The sequence below is a fragment of the Phacochoerus africanus genome, chromosome 1, assembly GCF_016906955.1.
Source record: "Phacochoerus africanus isolate WHEZ1 chromosome 1, ROS_Pafr_v1, whole genome shotgun sequence".
Taxonomy (NCBI): domain Eukaryota; kingdom Metazoa; phylum Chordata; class Mammalia; order Artiodactyla; family Suidae; genus Phacochoerus; species Phacochoerus africanus.
Window position 1 is genome coordinate 114,264,656 of NC_062544.1, and position 26,791 is coordinate 114,291,446.

The 26,791-nt window shown below is 41.1% G+C and overlaps 1 protein-coding gene and 1 long non-coding RNA gene across 2 annotated transcripts in view; one reads left to right on the forward strand and one right to left on the reverse strand.

The window, feature by feature from the left end:
• Nucleotides 1–9,935, forward strand: part of LOC125112207 (uncharacterized) — a 44,164-nt gene extending 34,229 nt beyond the window's left edge. Inside the window, exons 2-3 of the long non-coding RNA XR_007131028.1 lie at nt 9,329–9,606; nt 9,861–9,935. This is a non-coding gene — a long non-coding RNA (uncharacterized LOC125112207). The remainder of the gene's footprint in view (nt 1–9,328; nt 9,607–9,860) is intronic.
• Nucleotides 9,936–14,122: 4,187 nt separating this feature from the next.
• Nucleotides 14,123–14,787, reverse strand: IQCF6 (IQ motif containing F6). Its single transcript, XM_047754446.1, has 2 exons — nt 14,760–14,787; nt 14,123–14,548 (listed from the first exon to the last, which is right to left on the reverse strand). The coding sequence occupies exons 1-2, from the start codon at nt 14,772–14,774 to the stop codon at nt 14,180–14,182; spliced, it is 384 nt and encodes a 127-aa protein (XP_047610402.1). The 5' UTR covers nt 14,775–14,787; the 3' UTR covers nt 14,123–14,179.
• Between the last annotated feature and the right edge of the window lie 12,004 nt (nt 14,788–26,791).

The window sequence follows — 26,791 nt, forward strand, 5'->3', positions numbered from 1 at the left end:
AACAAAAAGACCAAATTCTCTGCCCTGGGATATCAAGCATTCATATTTAAATAGCTAAGATCTGGAGTTTCCATTATAGCTGAGTGGTAAAGAACCTAACTAGGATCCATGAGGATGCAGGTTCGATCCCTGGCCTTGCTCAGTGGGTTGAGGATCCAACATTGCTGTGAGCTGTGCTGTAGGTCGCAGACATGGCTCAGATCCCATGTTGCTGTGGCTGTGGCGTAGGCTGGTAGCTATAGCTCCAATTCGACCCCTAACCTGGGAACTTTCATATGCCACAGGTGCAGCCCTAAAAAGAAAAATGGCTAAGGTCCTATTTATCTCTGTGGAGCTTCCATGTATCTTTTGCTTCTATTTCAATAAATACACTTACCTACTTCTGCTGTCGTAGGACTATGTCTTCAGTGTTTTCTATTCTAATACATTGGCCACTTTTCTGTTATTATTACATAGATGAGTAGAAGATATGGCTTTTTAGTCCTTGTGGCTTCCTATCCTATCTCAGGACTTAAGAAAGCACATGATACCCCAAGTCTTGTGGAAACCACCAGAGTGGATCTGGCCTCTGGATGACAGCCAACACTCGTGTGGTTGCTGAAAGTCCTGGCACTGGTGGGAAGGGAGGGAGAGGTGAGTTACAAGATCATAATCATAACTGTGACATACATACCACACAGACGTATCTTCTATAGCAAGGGCCAAGGAGCAGGGTGTAACATCTGTCCACTTCATTTCCATCAGAGACAGAGCAGAACTCAGGATAAAAATACAGGGTCTTTGGAGTTCCCATCATGGCTCAGTGGTTAAAGAATCTGACTAGGAACCATGAGGTTGCGGGTTCGATCCCTGCCCTTGCTCAGTGGGTTAAGGATCTGGCGTTGCCATGAGCTGTGGTATAGGTTGCCGATGTGGCTCGGATCCCATGTTGCTGTGTCTCTGGCGTAGGCTGGTGGCTACAGCTCCGATTGGACCCCTAGCCTGGGAACCTTCACATGCTGCAGGAGTGCCCCCCCCCCCAAAAAAATACAGGGTTTTTGAATCCCATCCACAGCAACGGCCTCTCCTCTCGTAGTCCATCTATAATCCCCCCTGATATCACCTACTTAGGAGAGCAGAGATATTGGTGCCACATTTCCTCTCTCAGGCTCAAGACTTTCCTCTCCTCTCTTGCTCTAGGTTTCACAACTTACATCTGTTCCTTTCTTCTTCTTTTGCTACCAGTATCTCTGAGTCCTTATTTCTGTACAGTAAATTCATGACTTTTTGTTTGCTACATCAGGGGTCCCCAAGGGCATTCTCAGATTTAGTGATTCCCTAGGACTCATAGGATTCCACATATAGAGGTACCTGTGGCTAAGATTTATTCCCATAAAATGATACAGACAAAATCAGCAAAGGAAAGAGATAAAGTAGGTGAAGTCTAGAGGAAACCAGATGCAGGCTTCTAAGTACTCTCCTATTAAAGTTACACAGGAAGTGCTTAATTCCTTCACCTATGACTTGTGACAACACATATGTCAGGGAGGAAAACTGGAGGAGCCTAGGGCTTTTATTGAGGTTCAGTCACATAGGTACCTTCTGGATCGCATGTACCAAAATTTCATAGTCCCATAAGGAAAGCAAATATTCAGCATAAACTACATTGCTTGTACAGTTTAGATGTAGTAAATGACCTTAGCAATTGGGGAATTGAGGGAACACTCTAAAAATCTGATAGTATTTTTAGGCCTCCTATTAACTCTCTTTTGCATAACTTGGAATAAAAAATAGCGACATAGGGGATATGTCAGACTTACAGTGTTCATATAGCATATACCTCAAGACCTGGGTTATTAGTCCCTTTGGTATGGTAGCAGGACCCAAGACTTCTACTTGCTTAACTAATCACCTTATGGATAGTGTTTCCATTGCCTTCCAGAGGGAGGGAGACTGTGCAAGAGCATATGCAACTCAGCTAGTTCAGGTAGAGGGACAGTCCTGTAAGGACTTCTTTGCTGACCAAGTTCTCCTGGACTTTTATGTGCTCAACTATGGATCTACCATGATATTACATCATGGTTTTGATGAAATAGTCGTAGGAGATTTTTACTATTTCCATCAGTTTCGAGGAGTGTCTCAAAAGCTAGTATGCATGACAGGGAATCATTTCAGTATCAAGGAGAAAGTGGATATGTTCTGGAGATCAAAGTAGTGGAATCATAGAAAGATCAGCATTCCAGAGACTTGAACTGGATGGGGCACTTCTCTAGAACTTGGAACTTTGTGGACCTGACCTCTTGGGCTCCTGCAGGTTTTTCTTCCTCTGTTACCTTCTCCTCCTATCAACTCAGTAGTATCCTCATCTTCTCTTTATGGACCTTCTCTATTTCTTAGCTTTGATTTTCTCAGAATGTTCATGTTTTGCCCTCTATCTGATGGAATCTAAGACATGTGAAGCTGCAGCAAATGTTGTTCAATTATTTGCTCTATATTTACAGTGAAATTCTAACTCATGGGTATCACACAGGTCCAGATCTTCCTTATTAAGCAGAGGGGTTTTTTTTTTGTGCTATACTATCTCATAATGGGTCAGATTTTATGGGCTCTGATCAACATGAGAAATATATAGCACAGAGTATAGATACTGTGGGATATTTCTATCCATAGGGTCTGTGGACTAAGATATGTCTATTAAAAAGGGTTATGGACCTGGCCAAATTTGGTTTGAAAATTATGTTAGGCTATTAGGTTTCCAGCAATCTAGTGACCTAGGAATCCTGATCAATCTCCATGCTGAAAACAAGTTAAAATGTTGAATAAAAATTTTAAAACTTTATTTATTTTTCGTGTGTTGTCACATTGCTTCTCAGCAAAGTTTTATTTACTGAGCACTTATTATGGGTTGATTAGTTTCACTGCAGCTGCTGTCCCCAGATAAAAACTTTATTTTAAAAGCGTTAATGTTATAGAAAGATGGAAAAGAACACTGAGACTCAAAACCAAATCAAGACGGAAATTCAGAGAGGTAACTGGGGTTGTACAGTTGCCTTTTTGTCTTGAGGTCATTTGCCAAACCAGGTGATTTTTGAGCTCTGGTTGCCATAACAGCACAGGGGTCAAGAGACAAGAAGACATACCCAAGGTATAAAGTCCTCTCCCTTATATCTGGGACCCCCAAATAGTGTCCCCCCCCTGCAACCCTTGAACATGGCAGAAAACAGATTTTTTTTTGGTACTGTATAGAGGAGGAAAAATAGTTCCTGGGGATTTATAACCAAAGGCATTTCTCTTACAGGTTTTCAGCCAAAATTCACACTACATAGATTATCCAAAAACACGCAAGCTAGATTTTAGTTTGCAGTCCTTCTGGACTAATTGTGTGCCCAAGCATCTGAGAAAAGACACAAAGTCCTCTCTGGAGGATTATTCATTATATTAATCCCAGGAATCAAGTAATTCTCACAAATAAAATGAGCAGATCACATTTTTTAAACCCTACTAAACATGCAAGGAAAGAAGGCACCATGAGAGTGAGAACTAGCAGGAATAGATCTACAAGGGCTTAAGATGCTGATACTGCCAAGCCCAGAAATAAAAGTAACTATATGCAATTTTTTGCTGTTGTTGTTATTTTAGGGCCATGCCTGCAGCATATAGAAGTTCCCAGGCTAAGGGTCAAATCAGAGCTACAGCTGTTGGCCTATACCACAGCCACAGCAATATGAGATCTGAGCCACGTCTGTGACCTATACCACAATTCATGGCAATGCTGGATCCTTAACCCACTGAGTGAGGCCAGGGATTGAACCCACATCCTCATGGATACTAGCTGGGTTTGTAGCCCTCTGAGCCACAACAGGAACTTCCTATATGCAATATTTTGAAATAAGTGAAAGACCAAAAAAAATTCATCGGAAAACAAGAAATTATACATAATAATCAGGCAAATTTAGAAACAAACCAAATAAAACTTATAGAAATGAAAAAATACAGTAACTGGAATAAAAATGAATAATAGGATTTATGGTTTCCAGTTCATCATGTAAGGATTTTAAAAGTCTTCACTCCATCCAGCAACAAGCAAAAACTGAACAAACTAAAAAATCAGCAACTCTTCTTACTCTGTCAGAGAAATGAGGTCACAGGGCAAACCATTGCCCCTCAAATTGGAGATACAGATAGGTGGATACAGAGAATCACAAATTACCAGAGAAGAAACCTCCATGGGAATTAGTGTGAGGGTAGGAAAACCTGAAGTATAATTGAGGGATTGCTGGCAGTTCAGTGTGGACAAGCATGAGAGATAAAAATACCAGAAAGTCCTAGCCATAGAGGGGCCCTCACATTTTGTGAGTTTAATCTCCATAAGCCCCACCAGGTCCTCACAGTGACTATCGGAGGAATATACCCTTGTGCTCTGACAGGGGGAGGGGAAATAAATCATTCTGAGGTATGCAAGAACATTCTCTTCCCCTTAACAAGGCCTGCCCTCAGGAGAAACTGTTTTACCAGACCCTAAGCTGCTAGCATTACATCACAAGGGGAAAGAGAAATATTTAATTCTGGTTGGCTCTGCCTACTACATGCTTTATATTACTATCTATGCTTTTTTTTTTTTTTTTTACCACTACATACTAATGCTTTGAAGAAAAATTCACAACCCCAGTCCCCCCACCCAATCTGTTCTAAGCAAGGAGGAAGAAAACCGAGAAGCACTCGTGAAATTTACTTTCTAGTGGCAGAGCATCACCAAAAGACTGGGATATAGTCACAGAACTATAGAATGCTTTACCTCCCTCCACACCTTTCTACTACATTACTAAAGTTCTGTTCACTACAACTCCTTTTACCTAATACATCATATCCATCTTTCAGCAAAAAATTACAATGCATATGAGAAGGCAAAAACATAAAACGAGCCACTCAAAAACAACAACAAAAAACAGCTTGAAGAGACTAAATGAGTATCAGAACCAGAGTCAGATATGGCAGGAATGTTGGAATTATCAGGCCAAGAATTTTTAAAAATATATTATTAATATGATATTAGTTTTAATGGAAAAAGTAGGCGACATCCAAAAACAGATGGGTAATGAAAACAGATGAAAATTCTAAAAAAGAATGAAAAAAGAAATGCTAGAGATTTTTAAAGTTTTAACAGAAATGAAGAATACCTGTGATGGATTCATTAGTAGACTGGACATGGCTGAGGAAAGTTTCAGAGCTTAGGAAATGACAAAAGACTTCTCAAACTAAAAAGCAAAGAGGAAGAGTCTGAAAAAAAATTCAAAAATGGTGGACAACTACAAAAGATGTAAGATATGCCTAATGGGAATGCCAGAAGGAGAAGGAACAGAAGCATATTTGAAGCAATAATGTCTAATAATTGCCCCAAACTAATGTCACATAGCACATTAACTAATGTCATCATTATAGATACCTTGGTCATTAAAAACACAGTAAAAGAATACATTGAACAACTCTAAGCTGGCAAATTTGAACTTGGATGAAACAAACGAACTCCTTAAAAGACCCAATCTGCCAAAATACAAAGAGGAAGAAATGGACAATCTGAGTAGGTCCATATCTATTAACCAAACTGAATCAATGATTAATAACTTTCCAAAATATAAAGCATTAGGCTCAAATGGGTTCACTGGAGAAGTCTACCAAACACTTAAAGAAATTATATCAGTTCTCTACAGTTTCTTCTAGAAGATGGAAATGGATTAAATACTTCATAACTCATTCTATGAGGCCAGCATTATCCTAATGCCAAAGCCATATAAAGACATTACAAGAAAGGAAAATTATAGATCAACATTTCTCCCAAATGTAGATATAAAAATCCTCAACAAAACATTAGTAAATCAAATCTTACAAAGTATAAAAGTAATTATACATCACAATTAAGTGCGATGTATTTCAGCTATGCAAGCCTGGTTCAAATTTTAAAATCCATTTGTATAGTTCAACAGGATAAGGAAAAAAACACATGATCATATCAAGATGTGGAAAATAGTTTGACGAAACCCAGTATTCATGATTAAAAACCCTCAGCAAGGTAAGAATGGAGGGGAACTTCTTCGGCTAGACAAAGAACAGCTACAAAAGAACCCACATCTAACAACATACTTAATCAAACTCAAAGCTTTTCTGCTAATATCAGGACCGAGATCACTGCTTTTCAACATATTTAGCTGATACAATGAGACAAGAAAAGGTATACAAACTGGGAAGGAAAAAATAAAACTGTTTTGTTCTCAGATGACATCATCTATGTAGAAAATCTGAAAGAGTGAATGCAAAAGCTCTTAGAACTAAACAATTATAGGAAGGTTGAAGATACAAAGTTAAAATGCAAAAGTAATTGCTTTCCTACTTAAAAGCTATTTTTTGTGTGTGTCTTTTTAGGGCCGCACCTGCAGCATACGGAGCTTCCATCAGCCTATGCCACAGCCACAGCCACGCCAGATCCTTAACCCATTGAGCGAGGCCAGGGATCAAACCTGTGTCCTCATGGATGCCAGTAGGGTTCATTAACCACTGAGCCATGACAGGAACTCCCATAAAAGCAATTTTAAAAGGGGCATTTGACATTAAAGGAACATTACCATTTACACAGCATCCACCCAGATGAAAAGCAATGTAAATCTTACCAAAGATCTATATGAGGAAAACTATAAAACTCTAATGAAGATATAAAATCAGAACTGAATAAATGGAGAGATATTCCTTGTGTATGAATAGAAAAACACAATATTGTCAAGAGGTTACCTCTTCCCAATTTGGTCTAGAGATTCAACCCAATTCCAAGAAAAATCCCAGGAAGTTGTTTTGTTAATATCTACAAATTTATTATAAGTTTGCATAGAGAGTCAAAACACTCAGAATAGCCAACACAATATTATCTTTGTCTATTCATCTGTCAGTGAACACTTTGGTTGCCTCCATGTCTAGGCTAGTGTGAACAATGCCGCAATGAATATGGGGGTGCCGATATCTCTTTGAGATGATGATTTTATTTCTTTCCCAAATATATCCACAAGTGGGATTTCTGGATCACATGGTAGTTCTATTTTTAATATTTTGCAGAAACTGCATATTGTTTTCCATTGTGGCTATACCAGTTTACCTTCCCACCAACAGTGTGCAAGGGCTCCCTCTTTTCCACATCCTCACCTTATAATTTCTTGTGTTTTTGATAGTAGGCATTCTGATAGGTTTGAGATGATACCTCATTGTGGTTTTGATTTGCATTTCCCTGATGACTGGCACTGCTGAGTACTTTTTCTTGTCCTTGTTGACCATTTGTATGTTTTTTTTTAAAAAATGTCTATCAAGTCCTTCGTCCATTTTTAAATCGAGTTATTTGGTTTTTATGCTGTTGAGTTGTTTGAGATCCTTATTTTTTTTATTCTTTGGATTCTTGGTATGGGTTCTTTTCTGTACCTTTTACTAGTAATTTTTTTTAATGAGAAGAAGTGCTTAATTTTAATCATGAATTTTTCTTCATTGAATTAATCAGTTACAACGATGGATCTTTTAGTGTTGAATCATCATTGCTTTCTTGGGGAAACCCCTATTTTGTCATTATGTATATATATTTAAATACTGATGCTTATAATTTGCTAATATTCTATGTAGGGTTTTAATATCTGTATTTATTTAGGCACTGGTCTTAATTTACCTCTCTTATAATACACGTGTCTAGTTTGGGTTTGCTTGTTTTTTTTTTTGTTTTTTTGGCCATGCCCATGGCATGTGGAAGTTCCCAGGAAAGGGAATGAACCACGCCACCACAGTGACAATGCTGGGTCCTTAACCACTATGCTGCTAAGAAACTCCTGTCTAGATTTTTTTTAAGAGGTGTTTTTTTTTTTTTTACTTTATTAAAGTGCAATTGGCAAAGTTGTACATGTTGATAATTTGACATGTAAATACATTATGAAAGATCCTTGCCATCTAGTTAATGAACATATTTATATATCTATGTCTGCATATGATGAGAACATTTAAGTTATACTCCCAGCAGATTTCAGTTTATATAATACAGTTATCAGCTATAGTCACCATGTTATACATTAGATTCTCAGAATACTTGTCTGGTTTTGTTATCAACGCTATGCCAGCACTATAAAGAAGCTGGGTAACTTTCTGTTCTTTCTGTACCTTGAAATAGTTTATATTACTTGGAATGATCTGCTCTTTTACATTTTGCAGAACTTCCTGGTGGCAAAGACTGCCCATTGCCCTCAGTACTCATTTTACCCTTTAAATGTAGGAATGTGTGTGTGTGTTTTCTTTAAGCACTCCATTCTGTCATTCTACCAGGACTTTCTTACAGCCACAAGTCACCTGAAGAGGCAGTTAGGAGAATGGTTAAGAGCCTGGGCCCTGGAGTCAGATGCCTACATCTGAGTTCTGGTCCTTCATCCTTTTGCCCCTCTGAGCATTTATTCTTCAGCTTCCTCCTTCCGGCTTTATCTGCTACCACTCTCCTCCTACTCTCCCTTTTCCAGAACTGTGGTCCTCCCTTATCCTCTGATGGCCCTTATTTCATCCTGTTCACAATTGCAAGCTTTTTTGGTAAAGTTCATTGCTTTCTTTTCATTTTTCTTAGATCTTAGGAGAGAGGAGAGTAAATGTGTTTTTAAACAGCTGGAAGTTCTCTCCTGCTTTATCTTTTTCTCTTGTTTTAGTTTCAGGCTCCAGCTTTCTTTTATTGTAGATGTGTCCATTATAAACAACATACTGTTGGATATTTTTAAAAAACCTAATGTGAGATTCTATTAATGGATCAATTTTACCCATTTCTGTTTAATACATACTTATTGCCATCTTTGGGTTTTCTACCATGATTTGTGTGTGTGTGTGTGTGTGTGTGTGTGTGTGTGTGTCTTTTGTCCTTTTAAGGCCACACCAGCAGCATATGAGGTTCCCAGGCTAGGGGTCTAATCGGAGCTATAGCTGCCAGCCTATGCCATAGCCACAGCAACGCCAGATCCAAGCCGCATCTGCGACCTACACCAACAGCTCACAGCAACCCCAGATCCTTAACCCACTGAGCAAGGCCAAGGATCAAACCCGCAACCCCATGGTTCATAGTCGGATTCATTTCCACTGTGCCACGATGGGAATTCCTCTACCGTGATTTCTTATTAATTTTTTCTATCTCATGTTGCTTTTGAATTGATTGAGATTTCTTCTTCATGTTTTTCCTCTAATGTTTTAGGAGTCCTGGCTGAGGCTGCTGGTTGCACCCTCTCTTCTGTCTTGTAAACAGAACGCTAAGGTGGGGCACATTGATTTGTTCACCAATATTCTCATTCCCCTCTCCTTTCAGGCATGTTGCAAGATTGTGTTTTCCTTCTTGAAGGTAAACCAGCTGCATGGTTGTTGGGACAATAAAATAAGAGCAGAAGTGAAGTATGACACTTTCTAAGTGGAAGACTGCAACACTGTTGCTCTCCTCTCCAGCCCTTCTTTCCCCTCCTCTGAGGAATGCAATCCCAGGAGCTCACATCCACGTGGAAGTGGTGTAAGAGTGGACCAAGGTGGAAGGCTGAGCAAAGCCATGGAAGGACACAGCAAGGAGTGTTGCCTGGAGCCCAGCAGATTTGTGTGAGTGAGAAATACATTTCAGTTAAGCCATTGAGATATGAAAGTTTGTATCACAATAGAATCTAGTCTCTGGACACACTTGGTGACAATAGGTGTCCTTGTAGCAGGGAGGGTCTGGTGGCAATTCTAGCCAATGAGGTATAAATGGAGGGGGCTGGGTGAATGGGCCTTCTAGAAAAGGCCTTTAAAAGAAATAAAGTCAGCTGGCATAAGGGTTTCTCTTTTTGTTCTCCCTCTTCTCTCCTGAAATGTAGAATAATGGCCAGAACTCTAGGAGTCAGCCTAGAGTAAGAGAACCAGTCCCATCCCAGGGATGCAGTATGGAAACAGAGAAGGTGAGACCTCTTGAAATCAAACCTTACCTTGGCCTTCCCAATGCTGGGCTTCTCATTCCCTTTCTATGGCTTTTGTTTACGCCACTGGTTTTCAGATTTCTGTTCCTAAGAGCCCAGTACAATTCCTAATGGTTATGGAAGCTATATAAATAATTTCTATTCTTCTCTTATTTATACTAAAATTATTTTTTCTGTTCTTATTGTGGACATGTTCAAACATATCCAAAATTAGCATTGTTGTCATACAGCTTCAGCAATTATCAACTCATAGCCAGTCATCTTTCATTGATACCTGCCACTTTCCCATCCTGGCTTGGTCTTGCCTGCTGTCTTGGAAACCATGTTGTCTTCAGCCCACCCCCAGTAGATGACCCTACTGTGTCCCCCACCCACAGACTTAATTCTACCTTCTGTGATGCCCATGGCCCCTGCCTTGGCCTTGGCAGGGGAGGTCCCCACAGTCTGTGGCTTCTTATCTCTGTCCTGGGCCTCTTTGGGACCACTAGTCCTTTTGCACATCTTGCCTCCCCCATCTTGGGGTCTAGGAACTCTTGGCTACTTTCCCAGCCCCATAGGGAATATATGGGGTTCAGTGGGGGCAGCCCTCAGACCCACTGCTTTGGTACCTTCCCTGGCTTTTACTAGTTTTTACCTCTGAATCATGTGGCCTCCCTGGGTTATGTTCTCAGATTCCCCTATGCCTACTGGCATGACATGAAGGGAGGGGCTGAGGGCAGGATCTGGCAGCAACCTGCAGCAGTACCTAAGCCCCCTCATGTTCTTCTGTCTAAGGGCCACGAATGGGCTTTTATCTCTTCCTGTGAGGCTGGAACTTTCTCTACCTGTCCTGTGCCCCACCCCTTCTCACTGTCAGAATCTGTGGTCACTCTCTTTAGGATCATACTCTAAGTTCTTTGTGCATTTGATATGAAAGCCCAGCTTGGAAGTACTCAGAAAATAATTTTTCATCTCATTCTAATTCTTTTACATAATAGGTGCCTGCTTCCAGACTACTTACTTGTGGTGGATTTGAACAAACTTGATTTTTAGAAAAAAAGCTGAACAAAGACCTCTTTACACCCAGCAACATCCACATCCACCTGGCAAGATGGGAGTGGGGGCGGGGGGCGGAGGGCAGCAGGGTTAGAACCAATGCACTCCAGTAATGTGTATGGATGTGTGTGAATGATCAATGGGATGTTGGTCAGCTCACTAAAGCTTCCAGGCAAGCATAGGAGTGGCTGAGGGGCATCTTATTTTGAGTTTGACATGTGGGACAGAGAAAGGCAGAAAATAAGGCAGGATGGAGACCCAGGAGCAGTGGGATCAGAGAGGTTGGTGATACATCAGGTGAGGGGCTTTAGAGCAAGGGGTGGGCATCCTGGAGGCTAGACGTCACCTGAGAATCATTTTCCAGAGCTGGAGGGTACCTATAGGAGATAGGCCTTAACTTATCGAGCTACCTTCTTAGGGGCTTAGGAGGCTGGGCCAGTGTGAAGTTCAGTATATTTCTTTTGGGTTTTTGTTGTTTGCTTGCTTTGGTGGATATTTCTTGGTTGATCAGGCTGGGCCACTTAGCTTTTGGGGCCACCTTGTCACCTGGGAGAAGAGCCAGAGCAGGGATCCCAAGTCCTCCAGAGTGCTCTTAGGCCCACGCCTGCCCCAAAGCTGCAAGCGTACTCCTCCCATCCTCACATCTAGTGTTTCATTGAGTTCTCAGGGAGGGTTCCTTAAGCAGCTCAATTCTCAGTGATGGTGGGAAAGAGAAGGGAGGGTCTGTGAGGTTCTGAGAGGTCTGTCTCTCAGTAGTCCCACCTGTGGCCTCTTCCCTGCTGAGGAGGGAAGGATGGCTCCACCAGTCTAGGAAACACTAACCACAGACCTTACTACTAAAAGGAGCTTCTCTCTTGACTTCCATCCTATGCCTCATTTACTTCCTTTTCCTGGGGTTCTCTGCTGCCCAACTCCTACAGAGATAGACCATCCATAGCTTCTCAAGACCCCTGACCTTTGAAGGGACTCTTGCAGGAGGTGGTGAAGACTTTGGATGAAACTTGGCCTTCTTGGGCTAGCCCCAGAGTTTCCATTACTCACACCTGTGTGGTGCCATCTTCTTGGGATCCTATCTACCTGAGACAGGGGTCCCAGCCTACTTTCCTTTAATGGCCTCTCCCCATCTCAGGCCCCAGCTCTCAGGAGGGGCTGTGTCTTCCTGATTTCAAAAGTTTTTGACCCACAGTAGCTCTGCCTCTAGAACTCTGTTTTACCTCACATTCTTAGCTCATCAGAGAGCAGAAAGCCTTGACAACCTTGAACACACTGAGTATTCAGCTTGGAATTCTTCATAACCATCTCTAGCTGGGACCACACAGGCTGAGTGAGGGGGTGTATAACCTAGGCTGGAAAGGGCTTAACTCACTGGTTTCCAAATTCTGGCTGCACACTGAATTTCAATGCCCAGGCCTCTCCCCAACCCAATTAAAGGGAATATGGCAGGGGTGGCGGGGAGGTCAGGTATCAGCATTTTGTGTATGTTTTAGGGGATTCCAATGCTCAGTGTAGGTTGTGAATCAGAGAGTTAAGCTCTTGGCAGCATAGGTCTTAAACACCTCTCACTGCAGGGCTGGGTGACTACCATGCTAGTCATGTAGAATTCACATTGTGTTCATCTTGCCAACCTAATGAGTTTCCTACCGCTTATTGCTGCCAGAGAGGAGATAGCTGTGCCCAAAGCTCCTAAAAGGGGTATCTTGGAAGAGTGAGGTCCCCAGCTGCATCCTTATCACCTTCAGCTACTGGAGGTGATAGCTGTCCAACTAAACCCTGAATCCTCACATCTGTCACAGCTGTTCCGGAAACACCTTGCCCAGAATCCCAAACACACACACCACACACACACACACACACACACACACACACACCACACACACACACAAGGGGGCCTGGGGTGAGGGTGCGAGGCCCATGAAGACCTCTGACTTTTTTTTTTAATCTGCATCAAATAGACATTGATAATTTTTTTCTGTATTATTATTTTTTAATAGTTATTTCCCCAATACATTTTTTTCTACTGTACAGCATGTTGACCCAGTTACACATACATATACACTGACTTCTTTATACCTTCCCAGCTGGGCCTCCCATCCCTTGTGCAAGGCTACCCATCACAAAATCCTGGGGAGGATCATGGACCTCAGACTTCTGGGATGCAGATTCAAAGACAGTAGGGGACCTTGGGCATGGATGACAAAGCAGAGACTATGAGAGATCATGTACAGAGATGGCCAAGCCATAAATACTAAGACTCAGCAAAGCAGAGACCCATCAGCACTCACTTGAGGCAGGCCCAGCAGAGGGTGTGGAAGCTTGTGGAAGGGCTGAGGGAGAGAGGGGATCTTGAGGGAAGGCTGGCACAGCTGCTTCTGAGGATGTGGTTGGATTTAGGGCTGCATCCCCAAGCCAATGACCTGCCATAGCAGAGGGACAGCCCTCCCCCCTGCCCACTCCTAGTCCTTCTCCGCTTATTTACCCACACCAATCCCTAGGCTCTCTCTCCCCTCCCCAATCCCATGCTTGTTTCTTCCAGGAAGTGGCCAGCAGAGGGGAAGGAAGCCTTGTCTCTCAGCCCCCAGGGAGGAAGGCAGAAGGCACAGCTGCAGCATCTCAGCTCCTGCCCTGGCCTTCCCCAGGGACTGGCTCTGTCTGGCTGTCCCCCATTGAGGCACAGCTCCTGTCCTGCTGTTGCTCAGCTGAGGCACCCTGTTCCTCCTGGCTCTGTGCCAAGGTCTGCATTCACCCTGAGGGCCCTGCCAATCCTAGGCCTGTGGAAGCCTGGCCTTCCCAGCTGGCTCTGACTGTAGCCAGACTCTCTGGTGTCCTACCCTGAACAGAGATGCCTGGACAGGGGCTATAGAAAAATAAAGCCCAATGCCTATCTCTGCTTGTGCAGAGAGCTAGGGTCAGGCTGGCTGAGGTGTCAGAGCCTGACCTGGGCCCTGGAGTTTCTTTGGGGTACAGGATTGGTCAGGTATGCATTAGGAGCAAGGGCCTAGTGTGGGTTGTTCCGGGACAGGTTTTAGACTACGCCAGGAAGTCTTTTTTTTTTTTTTTTTGGATGGAAGGCAGGAAGATAACAGGCTGATCTCTTTTCTCTGGGTCTAGTTTCCAAAGGGCAAGACCAAGGTCAGTAAATGTCTTTATTGGAAGAGAGATCCAGTCTCCTTGGCTCTGCCAGCACCCTATGTCATGAGGATTTCGATGTCCAGCTCCAGCCGGCTGGCTCTGACCTCATAGCGGCCCCGGATCAGGCCTCGGGTTTGGCTGGCATGCCAGCGCCAGTGAGACTGGATGATGCAGGCTGCTTGGCGTGCCTGGAGAAACCGTCTGCGGGCCTGCCACATTCGAACCTGTGCCTGCACCTTCACCACTGCCCACTCCTGGCAGGTGTAGAGTCTTAGTGCCAGGCGCCGTCTTTGCTCCAGCATCTTGGCCTGCATCGACCTCCACCAGCACTGGATGACCCAGGCCCTGAGTGCTGCATGCAGTAACGTCCGGCGTACCATGTTGCCACGCCACCATGACTGAATCTTTATGGCTGCCTTCTCTAACTGATCGGGGAAGGAAGAACATGGAGATGCTCAGTGGGGTACCCTCCCATTCCTAACCCCACCTCTGGTGCTGGGAGGAAAAGGGGCCTGGCCCAGGTAGCCCTGGCCTCTCATTTCTGGTCCCCGTCCATCTTATTTCCAAACCCCTACTCACCTTTAGACACTCCTCATTGTCCGCTGGGCAGATCTCCCCTGTGTGGGCCTCACTCACATTTTGTGTGTCCATGACCCTGGTCTTTAGAGTCCAGTCATCTATCAGTTAGGCCACCCTGGTCTTTAGCCCCGCCCTCAACTGTTAGGCACCCCCATCATTAGACTCCGCCCACCTGCACCCAAGTCTCCCTTCATCAGGCCCTGTCCCTCTACATTTTTCAGCCACATCTCTTTTTCCTCTTATTTTGCCTGTATCTCCTTATGGTTTGACCAGTGACTACCTTATTTATTGATTCTCATTGTTTTGGGGGCCCTGCTGTTATCTCTTGCTTTCAGTTTATTTCTCTGACTGGTATCATTAAGTCTTGCTCTTTCTACACCTTCCAGTCACTTATTTCTGTTCCTGCTGGTGGCAGTGAAGAGCAAGATTCACGCGGCTTTCCTTCAAGTAAGGAATTTAGCTTAGGAATGCTCATCACCAGTGTGGATTCCTGCAGGTTTAAGTGTCAGAGCCTTTGAGAGAGACCTGAGCAGTATGTTCATGGGCTAGCATGTTTTTTGTAAAATTTATTAAAGCAAGATATTTGGGCTGAAATTGGAGAGGACCTCTGTCTCCCCCTCTTTGACCACCCCCACCCTGGTGACTCTTTTGTTGTTGGGTGCTGTGGAAAGGCTGCAGTTTCTTTTGGACTGTGACTAAGGAGAAGTTGTGTTGGGATATACTTAGCGTCAGTTAATGGGATGGATTGACGTGGTTAAATTCTCCATAGACATTCTGCTAGAAATGGTTTCCAGGTGTTCTCCTACCACTTACCACATCAATTCACCTGTGTCGAAGTATAAAGATGTGGGGACAGAAGTGCTGCTCTGGTGATATCAGCATGCCCTACAGTGCCTGGCACCAGAAGTATATGGGTAGGGGAGGGAAAGTTAGGTTTGAAAGGTATGGAGACAAAAGCTGTCTAGAAAATTCATACTGTTATCAGGCATGTAAAACCATAAGTGGAAGATTCTGTTCTTATTGATGCCTGATTAAAACTGAAGGTCTGTCTTGTCAGAAATATATTTGATAATGCAGTGGGACAGTTATAAACATTCCAAACTTTTTTCATTTTTTGGTATAAATTTTGTGAAATAGAATTTATCAGAATTCCTGTGATCGTAGGGAACCAATCAGAACTGCTACGAACAGTGTGTATGTTGGCGTGAAAAATCATCTTTTATGCATCTCGAGTTTCAATAATAAACAGGTTTCTATAGAAAATAATATTGTAAAATTGAAGTAATCAAAGGTTATACAGCAAAAAAAATGTAGGAAATATAGAGATAGGTCAGCTAACTAATTTATACATTGTTATGTTTGTGGTATTTGCCAACTTTTAAAAATGTGTAATTTGTTGCAATTTCTTGTCTGAAATATTCCCAAACCCAATTTTAAGTCTGTAATTTTGTATTCTTTTTCTTAAAGTAGGCCTTCTAAATTATATAAGCTTCAGATCTCCCAAAACCTGAATCTGTCCTCCTGTACTGTAAGAATGCAACTGTGTGGCCTGGGCTCCTGGGAACTCACAGAGAGTTTCTAGGATTCAGAGTTAGGACTGGAACTGCAGAGGCAGATGATGCAGAGATTCTGTGAGTCCTTTGGGATTTGGAAGGCCGTTCTGGCTCTGGCTTTAGCAGGCATGTTATTGCTTATTTTTCTGCATGAGGGCTTGTTGGGTGCCCACTGTTTGTGGGGCCAGGCACTGTGGCTCTCTTTTACGTGTGTTCCAGGCCTCATACCATCACTTGTACTAATTGCCATGGCACTGTCCTTTGGCGTGTCTTCTAGGGTCTGACCCTATGGTCAAGCAAGCAGCCTCTTTGCATCACGTTAAAAGGTCCCCAAGAATAGATGCTATTGCTTCTTTTAATGTCTGTCAGTCTGGGTGAGCAGAAAGCTAGTATTAGCTATCTGAAAAGGCCTCTATCACTGCATTAAATTATTGATCCTGGCGACAGGCATCTACCTCCAACCCAATCTGCTCAATTCTGCAGAAGGGATCACTTAGAAGGGGGCTGTGGTTGTGGCCAGCACTCTGAGGCTCGATCCATCCAGGCTGGATTGCCATGGTCAAAACACTAGATCCCACTGTAACTTGTGGATCCTTCCCCTACCCTACTTTGGACTGGCTGTTTGTGGCTAGACTATCCTGGCTTTGTATCCTTCTTAAAAGTCCCTGGAAAAACCTACCAGCCTCTTTTATGTTCACACTTTTGCAGTTATTCACAAAGTGGCAGCAGATGAGGCCAAAGGGAAAGATGCACTTTCCAGGTCCTACAAAGTGTTCACAGACCATGCACCTTGGTCTCTATTTCCTCACTGCCCCCCATCTCCAGCTTCTGCTTCTCTTCTTGCTTAATCTTTTCTCTCCATTTATAAATATAGTTTGTCTGTTTCTAAAATTTCAGATAAAGCAGAGACGTATAAGATAGAAAATAAATTTTCCTTGAAACTCACCCCAGGGCTATTCTTTAGACCTTATACTGTGCACAGACTTTTAAATTTTTTATTAAAAATTATTTATTTTTTAATTGAAGTATAGTCGATTTACAATGTTCATTTCTGGTGTATAGCAGAGTGATTCAGTTATCTGTCTATGTGTCTATTTATATTCTTTGTCAGATTATTTTCTATTATTGTTTAATTAATTAATTTATTTATTTTTAGGACCCTACCCATGGTACATGGAAGTTCACAGGCTAGGGGTTAACTCAGAGCTGCAGCTGCCAGCCTACACCACAGCCACAGCAGCACCAGATCCGAGCTGTGTCTGTGTCCTACACCACAGCTCCTGGCAATGCCAGATCCTCAACCAACTGAGTGAGGCCAGGGATTGAACCCATGACCTTGTGGATACCAGTCAGGTTTGCCACCACTGAGCCACCATGGGAACCCGTAAATAATTTATTTTTAATTCATATACTTTTTTAAAGTTTCCCTTGATTATCAGTATTTCCTGCCATCCATTATTACTGTTCCCAGCTTGGAGGGTATCCTGGACATTTAGCTATGCATTTATAGACACAATACCATCATCTACCTAAAGAAATATAAAACTTTGTGTTTCTGTGTATCTTTTTAAGTTAATTGAGGTAAAATCATATAACATAAAATTGACCATTTGAACCATTTTAAAGCATACAATTCACTTGCTTTTAGTACATTCACAATGTTGTACAACCATTGCTATTCATCCCAGTTTCTAATTTCATCTAATTTTAATTATAGTTTCATCATCCCAAAATTAGAAACCTTGTACCCATTAAGTTGTCACTTCCCATTATCTTTCCTTCATCCCGCACCCTGGCAACTGTGAATCTGCTTTTAGTCTCTATGGACTTGTCTACTTGGAACATTTCATGGAAATAGAATCATATACTATATGGCCTTTTGTGTCTATCTTCTTTCACTTAGCATGTTTTCAGGGTTCATCCATATTGTGGAATGTATCAATACTTTATTCCTTTTCATGGCTAAATAATACTCCATTGTATAGATATATACCACTATCTATTTGTTTATAAGTTGACAAATAGTTGAATTGTTTTCACGCTTTGGTTATTGTGAATAGTACTGTTATGAGCATTTTTGTACAGGTATTTGTTTGAACACCTGTTTTTAATTCTTTTAGGTATATACCTAGGAGTGGAATTGCTGGGTTACCTGGTAATTATGCGTTTCATTTTTTGAGGAACTACTAAACTATTTTCCATAGCAGCTATACCATTTTACATTCCTACCAATCTTCTCCATTCTGTTATTTTCCACTTATTTTTTATTATAGCCATCCTAGTGTGAAGTGGTATCTTATTGTGGTTATGATTTGCATATCCCTAAGAGTAATGATGTTGAGCATCTTTTCATGTGCTTTTTGGGCATTTGTATATCTTTCTTTGGAGAAATGTCTATTCAAGTGCATTTTCTACTTTTTTTCCTTTTTCCTTTTTTGGCTGCACCCACATATGGAAATTCCCAGGCCAGAGATCAAATCTGAGTTGGAGCTGCAGTGTACACCACAGCCACAGCAACGCTGGATTCTTAACCTACTGCCAGGGCGGGGAGAAAACCAGTGCCTCCACAAAGACAAGCTGGATCATTAACACTTTGCCTCATGGCAGGGACTCCCCATTTCCTACTTTTTAATTGGCTCATTTGTCTTTTTTGCTGTTAAAAGAGTCTTTTATACATTCTGGATAATAGATCCTTATCAGATATATGATCTGAAAATATTTTCTCCCATTCTGCAAGTTGTCTTCACTTTTTTTTGTAATATTCTTTGCACAAAAGTTTTATATTTTGATGAAGTCCAATTTATTTATTTTTCTTCTGTTCCTTGTGCTTTGGCATCATAGCTAAGAATCCATTGCCAAGCCCAAGGTTATAAGGATTTACACTTGTGTTTTTTATTCTAAGAGTTTTGTAGTTTTATCTCTTACATTTAGGACTTTAGTCGGTTATGAGTTAGTATTTGTATATATTGTGAGGTTAAGAGTCTACCTTCATTCTTTTGCATAGGCCTATCTAGCTTCCCAGCACCATTTATTGAAGAAATTATTCTTTTCCCCAAGTCTTAGTACTCTTGTTGAAAATCAGTTGAACATAGATATATAGATTTATTTCCAGCCTCTCAGTTTTAATCCACTGATTTATATGTTTATCCTTATGCCAGTACACTGTCTTAATAACTGTAGTTTTGTAGTAAGTTTTGAAATCAAGATGTTTGAGTCCTCCAACTTTAATTTTTTAAAGATCGTTTTGGCTATCCTGGGACCCTTGCAATTCCATATCTATGTCAAGATTAGCTTATCCATTTCTGCAACAACAACAACAAAGTGGAGGGAATTTTGATAGGATTCCATTGAATCTGTAAATCAGTTTGGGAGTATTAAGTCTTATGACCCATAAACACAGAGTATCTTTCCTTATATTTAGGTCTCCTTTAATTTATTCCATTAATTTTTTATAGTTTTAAGCGTCCAACCTGCTTGGTTAATTATTTTCCTAAGTAATTTATTCTTTTTGATACTACTATAAATAGAATTATTATTATTATTATTATTTGTCTTTTGTCTTTTGTTGTTGTTGTTGTTGTTGTCGCTATTTCTTGGGCCACTCCCACAGCATATGGAGGTTCCCAGGCTAGGGGTTGAATCGGAGCTGTAGCCACTGGCCTATGCCAGAGCCACAGCAACGCGGGATCCGAGCCGCGTCTGCAACCTACACCACAGCTCACGGCAACGCCGGATCATTAACCCACTGAGCAAAGGCAGGGACCGAACCTGCAACCTCATGGTTCCTAGTCGGATTCGTTAACCACTGCGCCACGACGGGAACTCCCAGAATTATTTTCTTAATTTCATTATTAAATTTTCCATTGCTATTGTATAGAAATACAAATGATTTTGTATAGAAATAAAAACATTTGTCTTGTATGTTGCAACTTTGCTTAGTTTATTTATTTTTTTCTTTTTTTTTAGTCTTTTTGTCTTTTGAGGGCTGCACCTATGGCACATGGAGGTTCCCAGGCTAGGGGTCTAATCGGAGCTGTAGCTGCTGGCCTACACCACAGCCACAGCAACACCAGATCCGAGCCACGTCTGCAACCTACACCACAGCTCACGGCAGCACCAGATCCTTAACCCACTGATGGAAGCCAGGGATCGAACCTGCAACCTCGTGGTTCCTAGTCGGATGCATTAACCACTGAGCCACGACAGGAACTCCTGTTTGCTATTTTTTTTAATCAGGAATTTTATTAAATGCTTTTCTTGGAGTTCCCTTTGTGGCTCAGCAGTTACCGAACCCAACTAGGATACTCGAGGATGTGGTTTCAATCCCTGGCCTCGCTCAATGGATTAAGGATCTGGCTTTGCCCTAAGCTGTCATGTAGGTCACAGACCCAGCTCAGATCCCGAGTTGCTGTGCCCTTTGGCTGTGGTATAGGCTGGCAGCTGTAGCTCTGGTTCGACCCCTAGCCTGGGGAGTTACATATACTGCAAGTACAGCCCTAAAAAAAAATGCTTTTCTGCCTAGGAATCTCCACATGCCGTGGGAGCGGCCCAAGAAATAGCAAAAAGACAAAAAAAAATGCTTTTCGTTTTCAGATGTAGAGAGGATTACCTGTTTTCCTCTTTGATCTGTTAATATTGTGAATTACACCAGTAAATTTTTTTACTGTGGAAATTTCCTCACAATGGTGGGCCTTGGCCATATTTAAGACTACCTGGCACCTAGGCCCCTTCCCTGTGTTTAAGGACTACCCTTCTTATCTGTCTTGGTGGGAGACAGCTTGCCTCTAATTACAGAGCTGTAACTGCCAATTTCTTGCTTTCCCAGCTTCCCTGGCTGCTGGGCAAACAAGTGACAGGTTTAGCCAATCCCACTAGGGATTTTCTTTTTTTTTTTTTTCAGCTCTTTAGGGCCTCACTCACGGCATATGAAGGTTCCCAGGCTAGGGGTCAAATTGGAGCTACAGCTGCTGGCCTATGCCACAGCCACAACAACCAGGATCTGACCTACACCACAGCTCATGGCAACACCAGATCTTTAACCCACTGAGCAAGGCCTGGGATCAAACCCTCAACCTCATGGTTCCTAGTCAGATTCGTTTCTGCTGTGACACGATGGGAACTCCCCACTAGGAATTTTCAACTTGCAGCTTGGGATCCAGAGAACCGGGAGAGTATCTTTTGTGCCTATGGTGGAGTCTTCATCAGGCTGGTTCTAGGGTTTGATGTTTTCTATGGTTCTGGATATGTAGTTTTGCTTTGTTCTATTTCTGACCCTAATCTTCAGGCTTCCTGAAAATCTGGTGAGCTAATAAATATTGTTTTAGAACTTTTATTTTCTGCTCAAACAAATATGAATCAGCTTGTGTTGTTTGTAGTTAAGGACAATGATCAGTACACTTGAATTCATGGGATAAATTCTACTCATTTAAATCCTATTTGAACTCATGATTGGATTCAGCTTGTTAATATTTGCACCTGGGTTCACAAGCCCAGAATGTCTATAATTTTCTCCTGCAGACCCAATCTGATTTTAATGTCAAGTGGATGCTAACTTTTGGGAGTATTGCTGTAGAAAAAAATTCCCAGAGTAGAATTGCTGAATCATGGGGTCTGTGCATTTTTAGTTTTGATGGATTTTGTCAAATTGTTATTCATAGACATTTTGCCAATTTACGTTCTAACCAACAACATAAGATACTGCCTATTTCTATTCACACTTACTAGTCAAAGGACCTGTTATCATCTTTTTTTTTTTAACATGTGAGTTGACCATCTTTGCATATGTTCAGAATTCTTTTCCCACTGTTTGTTTTTCTATGAACTGTCTGTTCCCACCCTTTCCTTGGGTGATTGTTTTTCTTTTTTTTTTTTTTTAATTTGGGGTGATTCCTGGTTTAACCTTTTGTACTACAGTGATCTGCTGGTCTGGAGTTTAAGCTCAGTTCCCTCTGATGTTGATTGTAATGGTTGCTAAAACTGGAAAAGGCTCTCACAAAGACCTACAGCTTGGAGAGAAGTTAGCATTTTTGGTTCTGCCTCCTAATTCCACATACTTTCCAATTGTATCCAACAATTATGCAAAGATTTTATTGAAATCTAGCTTTTAAAAGTCTGTATTTCCTTTAATTTTAAAAAATTTTTGGGTAGTTGATTTACAATATTGTGTTCACTTCTACTGTACAGGAAGTGATTCAGTGATTCACATTCTTGTTCATATTCTTTTCCATTTTGGTTTATCAGAGGATGTTGAATTTAGTTCTCTGTTCTACACAGTAGGACCTTGTTGTTTATCCATCCTATATGTAATAGTTTGCCTCTGCTAATCCCAAATTCCTAATCCTTTCCCTTACCCCCTTTGTCTGTTCTTTATGTCAGTGAGTCTGTTTCTGTTTCATAGATAAGTTCATCTGTCATATTTCAAATTGCACATATACGTGATATCATATGGTATTTGTCTTTCTCTTTCTGATTTATTTCACTTAATGTGATCATCTCTAGGTCCATCCATGTTGCTGCAATGGCATTATTTCAGTCTTTTTTATGGTTTGGTGGTATCCCATTGTATATGCATTTACCCCATCTTCTTTATCCCATTCATCTGTTGATGGACATTTAGTTTGCTTCCATGTCTTGCTGCTGTGAACACAGGGGTGCATGTATCTTTCTGAATTATAGTTTTGCCTGTATATATGTCCAGGAGTGGGATTGCAGAATCATATGGCAACTCTATTTTTAGTTTTCTGAGGAACCTTCATAGTATTTTCCATAGTGGTTGTACCAATTTACATTCCCACCAACAGTCTAAGAGGGTTCTCTTTTCTCCACATCCTCTCCAGCATTTGTTATTTGTACTTTTTAATTATGGCCATTCTGACCAATGTGAGGTGGTACCTCATCATAGTTTTCATTAGCATTTATCTAATAGTGATGTTGAGCACCTTATCACGTACCTCTGGACATCTCTATGTTGTCTTTGGAGAAATGTCCCTTTCGGTCTTCTGCCCATTTTTGATTAGGTTGTCTTTTTTTGTTAGTGAGTTGTATGAGCAGTTCATACATTTTGGAAATTAATCCCTTGTCAGTCACATTATTTGCAAATATTTTCTCCCAGTCTTCTTATTTTGTTTATGGTTTCCTTTGCTGTGCAAAACTTGTAAATTTGATTAGGTCCCATTTGTTTATTTGTGTTTTTGTTTCTATTGCATTGGGAGATTGACTTAAGAAAACATTGGTATGGTTTATGTCAGTGAATGTTTTGCCTATGTTCTATTCTAAGAGTTTTATGGTGTCAGATGTCTTATATTTAAGTCTAAAAAGTCTATATTTTGGAATTCCCATTGTGGCTCAGTGGTAACAAACCCAACTACGATCCATGAGGATGCATGTTTGATCCCTGGCCTCATTCTGTGGGTTAAGGATCCGGTGTTGTCGTGAGCTGTGGTGTAGATGCAGATGTGGCTCGGATCTAGCATTGCTGTGGCTGTGGCATAGGCTGGCAGCTAAAGCTCTGATTTGATCCCTAGCCTGGGAACTTTCATATGCTGCAGGTGCAGCCCTAAAATAACCAAAAAAATTAATTAAAAAATAAAAATTACTTTTTGTCTTTTTTTTTTGCCGCACTCGAATCATATGAAAGTTCTCAGACTAGGAGTTGAATCAGAGCTACAGCTGCCAGCCTACACCACAGCCACAGCAACACAGGATCTGAGCCACGTCTTCGACACAGCTCACGGCAACGCTGTATCCTTAACCCACTGAGAGAGGCCAGGGATTGAAACTGCATCCTCATGGATGCTAGTAAGATTCCTTTCTACTGAGCCACGATGGGAACTCCAAAAATAAATTTAAAAAAGTAAAATGTTGCACAAAAAACATGGGGAGAAAATCACATTTATTTAAAAAGTAAAATAAAAACTCCTAGTATTTGCTAATGACAGTCAGCTATTCTACAGACAAATCAGAAGGTATTACATTTGAATATTTTTAACAAATGGATCCAAAATCAATACAGTACTGGGGAATAAGTAACTGACAAATAGATGAATAAATTATATTTCCAAAGTTTTAAGTGTTAATCTATGAGAGTTTTTTATGGGTAAACCACTTTCCTTTTCATAGCAAAAGCACATGAAGAAAAAAAGTTTCAAAACATATTCCAAGGAGTTCCTATTGTGGCTCAGCAGAAACGAATCTGACTGGTGTCCATAAGGACTCAGGTTCGATCCCTGGCCTTACTCAAAGAGTTAAAGATCTGGCATTGCTGTGGCTGTGGTATAGGCCATCGGCTACAGCTCCTATTCGACCCCTAGCTTGGAAACCCCCATATACCGTGGGTGCAGCCCTAAAAAGACAAAAAAAGAAGAAAGTGTGTAAAACTTTTTCTAAAAGCATTTTCCTTGGTATTGTATTTTGGCTGATCAGGAGCTCCCTCTAGAGGCAGGAAAAATATCAGTAGTCGAGTTTCTTTTTGTTCCACTAAAATACTGTTTTAATAAATGAATTCAGCAAGGTAGTGGGACTCAAAATTGAAGACAAGAATCAGTTGCATTTCAGAGTTCCAGTTGTGGTGCAGCAGAAAAGAATCTAAGATTAATTGTCCATAGGTGTGTGGGTTTATTTCTGGACTTTCTATTCTGTTTCACTGATCTGTATGTCTATTTCTGTTCTAGTAACACACTATTTTGATTACTACAGCTTTGTAGTATTGTTTAAAGTTTGGGAGGGTTCCTCCCAGAACTTCCTGCTTTGTTTTTTTTCCTCAGGATTCCTTTGGCAATTCTGGGTCTTTCATGGTTCCATACAAATTTTAGGATTATTTCTTCTAGTTCTATGAAAAATGTCATGATTAATTTGATAGAGATCACATTAAATCTGTAGTTTTCTTTGAGTAGTACGGCCATTTTAGCAGTATCAATTCTTCAATCCAAGAGCATGGGATATTTTTCCATTTCTTTGAATAATCTGCAATTTCCTTTATTAGTGTTTTGTAATTCTCAGCATATAAGTATCACCTCCTTGGTAAGGTTTATCCCTAAGGTATTTTATTTTATTTTTTGTGAAATTGTAAAAGGGATTATTTGTTTACATTCCCTTTCTGATATTTCATTGTTTGCAAAAAGAAATAGAACAGATTTTCATATGTTGTCTTTGTATCCTGCTACTTGGCTGAATTTGTTAATCAGTTCTAGTAGTTTTTGTATGGAGTCTAGGTTTTCTATATGTAATATCATGCCATCTGCATATAATGACAATTTTACACTCTTCTCTGCCTTTTTTTTTTTTTTTTTGGCTGCCTCTTGGCATGTGGAATTCCCAGGCCAGGGATCAGATCTGAGCCACAGTTGCAACCTACACTGCAGCTGTGGCAATGCCAGATCCTTTAACCCAGAGATCAACCCTGCAACCTTGTGCTGCAGAGATACCATTGATCCCATTGTGCCACAGTGGGAACTCCATCTTCCCTACCAATTTGAATACATTTTATTTCTTTTGTCTGACTGCTGTGGCTAGGACTTCTAATACTATGTTGAAGAGAAATAGTGAGAATGGGCATCCTTGTCTTATTTCAGATTTAGTAGGAAAGCTTTTAGCTTTTCACCACTGAGTATTACATTGGCTATGGAAAGAATTTTAGAACAGAAAAACACAACAACTAATTAGAAATTCAGTGGGTGAGTTTAACAAAAGATAATACAAGAAGGAAGAAAGAATTAATAAACTAAAAAAAATAGATCAAGAGAAAATATATACAATAAAGCACAGAGGACATAAAGAAATACAAAAGAGAGTATTGGAGACACTGGGAATACAGTGAAAAGGTCAGCTATATAATTAGATTCTCATCCCAGAAGAAGAGGATAGAGAATGAGGCAAAAGCCGCATATGTCGAGATAGCAGCTGAGAACTTTCCAAAACTGAGAAAAGATAGAGAATCATGATTTTCAAGAAGCTCGGGTATGAAAAATTAAAAAGAGAGCCATACATAGGCACATACTTGTAAGGCTGGTGAAAGCCAAAGACCAAGAGAAACTCTCAAAAAGATAGAGAACAAGGAGTTCCCATTGTGATTCAGTGAGCTAAGACCTGACTAGTATCCATGAGGATGTGGGTTCAATCCCTGGCCTCTCTCAATGGGTTAAGGATCAGGAGTTGCCACAAGCTATGGCATAGATCACAGTTGTGGCTTGGATCTGGCATTGCAGTGGGTGAAGGATCTGACATTGCTGCAAATCAGACCTGCCACACAGCTCTGATTTGACCCCTAGCCTAGGAACTTCCGTATGCTAAGGGTGTGGCCCTAAAAAGAAAAAAATGAGAGAACAAGATTACTTCAAAAAAGCAGCAATTAGGAATTTTCTCACTGCTCAGTGAGTTAAGGATCCTGCATTGTCACTGCTGTGGTGTGGGTTTGATCCCTGATCTGGGAACTTCTGCATGCCACCAGTGAAGCCAAAAAAAAAAAAAAAAAAAAAAACCCCAAACCAAAACAAACAAAAAAAAGTAACAGAAGTTCCTTCCCATTGTGGCTCAGCAGAT